At 47.3% G+C, this 7,500-nt stretch overlaps 1 protein-coding gene across 2 annotated transcripts in view; it reads left to right on the top strand.

Annotated features, from left to right (window-relative positions):
- plxna1b (plexin A1b) overlaps positions 1-7,500 on the top strand; it is a 367,657-nt gene that overhangs the window by 304,865 nt on the left and 55,292 nt on the right. For both annotated transcript variants that reach the window (XM_063215125.1, XM_063215124.1), the window contains exon 16: positions 134-301. In XM_063215125.1, coding sequence (XP_063071195.1) covers positions 134-301 — 168 coding nt within the window. The remainder of the gene's footprint in view (positions 1-133; positions 302-7,500) is intronic.

Below are 7,500 nucleotides of genomic sequence, written 5' to 3'. Positions count from 1 at the left end.
GCAAAAGACAAGTTTTTTTTTTTTTTTAAATCATGTTTTTTACAGTTACATTAAGCAAAAGTATCCGTTGTACTGAAGGTCAATTTCATGTTGTACATCTCTGACACACGTGTGTGTTCTCTGCTTCCTCCAGACGTACTGCCAGGGAGATTGTGTGCGTGACGCCAGCTGGACTGAACCCCGGTGGCACCCCTGTGATGGTGGACATCAACTCAGCCGAGCTGCGGAACCCGGAGGTGAAGTTCAACTACACGGACGACCCCACCATACAGAAGATCGAGCCCGATTGGACCATCGCCAGGTACAGCCTCACCAGACACACGGCACACACACTAGCCAGGGCTCTAAATGAACACCAGCCAAATGCGGTTAAAATTTCAGTTTGGCAGGTAGGAAAGACCAGCTTAATAGCCAGTTTGACCCATTTGTGATGGTGTGTTTGGCTGGTAATATCTGCATCTACTAACCATTTTGGGTGGTAATATTTTTATTGGGCTTGCACACTACATACAAACACATGCACACACACATAGAACAGTATGCACAGGTAAACAGATTGCCTCAAGGACCCAACCCGTTCTTTTTGTGTATCTAATATTGAGCGTGCTGGTTGAATTTTGAATGAAGGGTTAACAGCCGCAATAAGACTAAGTGCAGCGGCGAATTTTACACAATTTTTAACAAGAATATTTCATATATAGCCTGCACAATATTTGCTGCCTACACAGTAGTGAGTTGGACAACCATCAACGGTGTGCGCTGCAGATGAGCACTCCTCTGCACTGGATTTCCACATCCTGTCTTTATCATTAGAGTCAACACATCGCGTATTTGTCACTAGCGCTGTGACACCTTTCAACTCTGTTGGGGGTTTCGAGATTTAGCTGCTAGCATCCACCACACGTTTCTTGCACCACCACCACCTCCGCATTGCACCTCACCTCTCCTCACCTCAGCTCACCAGAACAAGCCTGGTAAGATCAATACCATCGACCGGATCGATTCCAACCGCCGTTTGCCATGATTGGTTTCACTCGTTCAGGCTGTGTGTACAATAATGGGCAGTCTATGGTTTCACCGGCCAGCAGGATTGCCACAGTCGCTCGCTTCACACAATAGTTTCTGTAGTTTGGTTAATTGGCAGCGGTGTTATTTCAGCGGTGAGTATTGAGGGGGATAATAGCCGTTACTAGGAGCCTGTGGACAGGGCTCGGTCAGTGGGAGCGGTCACTACCATGCCGCACGCTGCTGCTGCTGCTGCTGCTGGACTGAGAAATAATGAGCACACAGGGCACCGCAGTACACACATACAGTACAGGCAGCGCAGCGCGCAGGCTTGCACACATGCACAAACACACACGGAGACACCCACACTGCACATCATTACCGGCACAGTAGCAGCAAGTTTACACACAGACACACACACAAACATACGCACACTTAGACAAATGCACACAAAGATGTAGCCTACTGCACACATGCACACACACACACACACACTCACACACACACACTCACACACACACACACACACGCACACTTAGACAAATGCACACAAAGACGTACTGTACACACACACACACACACACACACACACACACACACACACACACACACACACACACACACACACACACACACACACACACACACACACACACACACACACACACACACACACACACAGCACAGCACAGCACAACATTATAGGCGCAGCGGTGGCCACGTTTTAGCTCATTAGGTACAGATTAAATGGCACAATATTTTACCTACAGCACGCTGCTTCTGCTGTGAGGCTTTAAAGTTAAATGTAGCGAACAAAGGAGGAATCCAAGACACAAAAACAATGTAATTTCATGAACTTTAAATTTCAAATAAAGCTTATCTTTGGTTACGCAAGTCTCAGCTCAGACAGAACTGTGGTTCAGATTACCCAGACTGCTCGTGTGTGATCAGAAACATCCACTACATTTGGCAAGCCCTGAAAGACCATGTGGAGATGCCCTATGAATTTATGGCAAATATAGGTATTCAATGAGATTAAGTTTTTTTCAGTGTTGATTTGCACAGTAAATTTCACAGTTAATTCAACACTCATTGGTACTTCTCGAAGTGTTGAACGAACACTGGAACATTTACTCTGTACTGTGTCCCCCGGTATTGCATTAAATGCATATAGCCCACCTACAAGTAGTGGCCTACTAGGGGTGTGCAAAATAATCGTCATATCGATGCATCGTGATACTTACTCTCACGATACAATGCATCGATTCATGACAAGGTATCGTGATACTTATTTTCTCAATATACTGCATGGATTCATGACAATTGATTATTTGATAACAATAAAATTCAATTTGCCACGGGTTATTTTGTTCAGTAGAGAATAGGTAATATTTCTGTTGTGATGTAAGCTCTCTCCCAGATGATAGAATGCTTAAATAGTATGAACTGACTTTAAAAAGCTACACAGCAACTGACAAATAAGCTGTATTTTACACATTTACTGAAGTAAATATCGCAATGCATCACAGTAGTACATGAATCGCAATGCATCGTGATAGAATCGTATCGTGGCATGTGTATCGTGATGCGCATCGAATCGTGAACCCTTTGCCAATACCCACCCCTAATATACTACACTATACCAAAGACTTTCAATGGTAACAGAGTTGATGATATCACGCGTCACCAATGCAACAAAGTGGGATTAAGTCCGCTCTCCTAAATGGGTTTGACTTTCCATTGAACTCCATTTATTCTCCTATTAGTCTCCTTTTCTCCTAAAGGTCCATGTCTGCCATAGGATTGCAGCATGGAACCGTACTTGATGTAGATTGTGGGAAAAAAGTCGACAGGCGGACAAAGATGCATCCAAATGCACAAATATGAAAAGAGTAATGCGAAAAATGGCGGCGAAGATCGTGTTTTTGCCGATTTAAAGAATGCGTTTCGGACGGACATACCCTCTAATAGAGATGCTAGGATGCATCTAAAAGCTCCTTATGATCTGTCCCAATTTTATCGATCGTTTGTGGTGCCACACCCAGTTAGACACTGGCTTGGCTTCCTCTTCCTCTTCCTCTTCCTCTTCCTCTTCCTCTTCCTCTTCCTCTTCCTTTTAGCGCTACCATTTCCTCTTTTGGGGCTGCCACTGTTTGGGTCTCTCCCAACACATGTTTGCCATTGCCCCCATCCCCATCTCTCCTTGTCTCCTCTCATCTTGTTTCATCTCCTCTCTCTCCAGCTTACTCCCTTGTTTGCCAATGGCATGTTGTGCGTCCGTGCGCGTTCGTGCGTGCGTGTGTTTTCCCCCGCTAGGCTGTCTGTCAAAAAGACAGTGGGGCCCGGGCCCCTCCTCTCTCTCCTCTCTCTCCTCTCTCTCCACCGCCCATGTCTGCTTGCCCACCCGTCTGCCCACCTGCTTTCTCCAAGGCACTGATACAGATGATACCGGTGGCAGGCAACAGACAAAATGGGCCAAATTGGTCCAAAATGGCCGCCTGTGGGAGCAGAGCAGAGCTGTCCAGACATGGCCCAACAAACTGCAGGCATGAAAATGGGAACCAGAGAGAGAGAGAGAGAGAGAGAGAGAGAGAGAGAGAGAGAGAGAGAGAGAGAGAGAGAGAGAGAGAGAGAGAGAGAGAGAGAGAGAGAGAGAGAGAGACAGAGAGAGAGAGATTGAAGTGGAGATGAAAGCAACAGAGAGAGTGCAAAGGAGACAAAGAGAAACCATGAAAGAGAACGTAAGCAGCAGAAAGAGAGAGAGCGAGTAAGAGAAGAGAGTTAAAAAGAGCCCAGAGCTCGTAACAGTGTCAGTTGGTGCTTACTGCACACTGGCAGAAGGGAAGCTGTGAAGGGAGATTGGAAGTGAAGGTGTGGCAGAAGCGAAGGAAAAAAGGGTGATATTGGAATTAGCCGGAGGCAGATGACTGGCTGCCGTCCCAAGTCTCTCGCTTGGTGGCCGGCCGGGGTGTGTGACTGAACTGCGGGGGTCTCATAGGAGCTAGCTGGTGGTCAGTTCTAATCTTATGAAGAGAAGCAGTGATGGACTCCCAACTGGCAAACTTTTTCAAAGATATTTTTGGGCTTTTACACATTGATTAATCAGACTAGACAATGAGAGAGGCAGGATATGAATGGATGAATGGGGGAAGAGGGAGATGGGGAAGGATTTGGAAATGACCTCAGGCCGGAATCAAACCCGGGTCCCTTGTGTAGCGGTATGTCACACTTGTCCAGTGGGCCACATCTAAATATCTACAGGCATACCGTTACCATATATGCCCGCACCTGCAGCCCCAGTGCAAGAGGGGACACAATGTAGGAAAAAAAAGGGAAACTGGTCATTTATAACCATCAAGCACAGCCAATGGCTGTCATCTCATGAACACCACCCATGAGGTGAGCTTCTGATTGGCTACTGCCCATCTCCATCTTCCCAGCTGTGGAGTAAGAGGAGGAGGATGGTGATGATGATGATGATGATGATGATGATGATAATGTGGGCATTATATCATATTATATTAGCATGGCATCTGCTAGTAGCATCCACAGAAGGCATTAATCGTGTTTTAACCAAGGTGCTAATTACCCTAAATGGCCATTTCACGGACAGTTGACTTCCTCCCTCCCTCCCCTCAGGAGGGACAGAAAAGGTCAGACGGGGATTTAATGTACTGTTATCCCCCTCCTGCCCCACCCCCACACCTCTCTCTCTCACTTGTAAAGATGGTGTGAGGGACCAGCATTAGGCAGTATTTGTAATTTACCATTAAACAGCAGAAAAGGATTCACATGGGGTTGAAAGAGGTGATATGGGGTATGGGGTGGAGTGTCTCAGTGGACTATTGTGCTGCACCATTTCGCTCGGGACTCCGGTTAGATTCTGGCCCGAGGTCATTTACTAATCCTTCCCCATCTCTTTCTCCCCACTCATTTCCTGTGTCTCTCACTGCGGCGTCAGAATAATAAAGGTATAAAAGCCCCCAAAAATTGATAAAATATACAATAATTACAATTTCTGTCACGTGTTGAAAGACGTGGCCCATGACCTCTGTCCTCCACAGCGAAATTACAAGAATATTGGTGAGGTCCCAGCTGTGGCTCAAAGGGCTAAGGCACTGACTGTAACGCTGGAGACCCGATTCCGGTCCCGTTCCGGCCCGAGGCCATTTCCCGATCTTACCCTATGTCTCCCTCTCTCTCTTTCTCATTACTTTCCTGTCTCCTCTCAAACTGTCCTGTCCAATGAAAGGCAAGAAAATCCCCAAAAAGTAAAATAATGGAATGTTGGCGAGGCCAGCCGGTGGTGTTATCCTGCCAAGTCTTTAACTGTCTGACGTCATTTCAGCCATCCATTCATCCAATCCATTCCGCCCATCCTTTCTCCTTCCCCCATCTCTCACCCCATCACTCCTTCCCAGTCTCCTTTCCTCTTGGTCTGTCTATCCACTTTTACCATATTTTTTCATTTCCTGTCTTGTTACAATGCGTCTCTTTGATTCCCCGTCTTGTTCGCTCTTAAACATTGCTGAACTGGCCAGGGGTTCATGTGTGCACATGGGACTTCAGTCAGACGTTATTTCATTCCTTTACCACCACCACCACCACCATACTCTTTTTTTCTCTCATTCTTTCTTTCTTTCTTTCTTTCTTTCTTTCTTTCTTTCTTTCTTTCTTTCTTTCTTTCTTTCTTTCTTTCTTTCTTTCTCCACCTCTGTATTTCTCTCTACATCTGAACCTATCTCTGTCTGTCTGTCTGTCTGTCTGTCTGTCTGTCTCCATCTCCATTTCGACATCATCCTAGCCTCTCTCTCCTCTCAGAGCCCTCCCTCCCTCCCTCCCTCCCTCTCTCTCTCTCTCTCTCTCTCTCTCTCTCTCTCTCTCTCTCTCTCTCTCTCTCCTCTCTCATGTCTCTCCTCTCTCTCGCTCTCTCTCGCTCGCGCTCTCTCTCTCTCTCTCTCTCTCTCCTCTCTCTCTCTCCCCCCCCCCCCCCACCCCCTCTCTCCCTCCCTCTCTCCTTTCCTGTCTGCGTCTCATTTGCCTCTCCTCCTCGTCTGACACTAATGGATAGACAGAGGTGCTAAGTGGCTGCTCTCGGCGTGCGTCACTCCAGCTTTCTGTCAGCAGAGAAAAGAAGATGAGATGAGAAGAGAAGAGAAGAGAAGATGCTCTTGGTTGCCGTGGACACGACCCCACCCCACCCCACCCCAACCATCCCCCACCAGGCCCCTATTCTACCCCACCCTGATTAAGCTGACAGGTGTCTGCTTGTGCCATGTCCCCAATGCCCCTTATGCTCCTCCTGCCCCTTATGTCCAGTCCCCAAGGTGCTGATGTCACAAGGGCAGTCCACCAGGTCCCACCGACCGGTGCCCTACTTTAATGGATGAAGGAGAGAGTCAAGGAGATATATATATATATATATATATATATAGAGAGAGAGAGAGAGAGAGAGAGAGAGAGAGAGAGAGAGAGAGAGAGAGAGAGAGAGAGAGAGAGAGAGAGAGAGAGAGAGAGAGAGAGAGATGGACGAAGAGAGAGAGAGATGGACGAAGAGAGAGATGGACGAAGAGAGATGGATATAGAGAGAGAGACATGGACAAAGAGAGCGCGAGATGAGGAGAGAGAGAGAGAGAGAGAAGTAAAAGGTTCTGTGCTTTAAAAGCACTGAGCCTGTAAGTTTCTGAGAAAAGGATCACGGGGTAAGGGGTAGGGGTTGTAGGGAGAAGAGAGGGAAGTAGAGAAGAGGGGGGATGAGGAAGAGATTGATATTGAAATAAAAAGAGGGGCTCAGAAAGGGCCCTGTGAATTAACTTTTTTTTCTCTCCCTCTTTTTTTGTGAGTATCGGATGTCCTTTTACAGCACTTCCACAGGAACTGCCTTACGACTCCCACTCCCCTCCTTTCTTCCCTCCATTTTTTCTTTTTCTTTCTTCTTTCTTTTTTTTAAGCTGTCCAAGGGCTCTCGGTATGATGAAGCAGAACCATGAGAGATGGATGACCCCACTATAATGTTCATAGAGGGGAGAAAAAGAGAAAAGGGGAGAGGGCATGAGAAATTGGAGATGGAGAGATTGAGGTTGTGTTTGGACGATGTGGAGGTGTGGTGTGGTGGAGCGATATGGTGAGGTGTGTGTGTGTGCGCGCGCTCGCGAACGCTCGCTTGCGAACGCTCGCTTGCGAACGCTTGCTTGCGTACGCTTGCTTGCGTACACTGTGTGTGTGTGTGTGTGTGTGTGTGTGTGTGTGTGTGTGTGTGTGTGTGTGTGTGTGTGTGTGTGTGTGTGTGTGTGTGTGTGTGTGTTTGTTTGTGTGTGTACGTGTGTGTATGATGAAGAGAGAGAGAGAGAGAGAGGGAGAGAGTGGAGGGGGCTGGGGGGGCAGGCAGAGAAATAAAGGAGCTTTTCATTTGGGTGGTGTAGTAGAAACCTCACCATATTGCACCCGAGCCCATGCTGCCCTGCGGCCACGTCTAGGCTTAAAAAGGCCCATTTG

This window comes from Engraulis encrasicolus, chromosome 14 (genome assembly GCF_034702125.1).
Source record: "Engraulis encrasicolus isolate BLACKSEA-1 chromosome 14, IST_EnEncr_1.0, whole genome shotgun sequence".
In the NCBI taxonomy this organism is placed as follows: Eukaryota; Metazoa; Chordata; class Actinopteri; order Clupeiformes; family Engraulidae; genus Engraulis; species Engraulis encrasicolus.
Note: the sequence above shows the minus strand (reverse complement) of the source record. Positions and strands in the feature narration are given on the sequence as shown.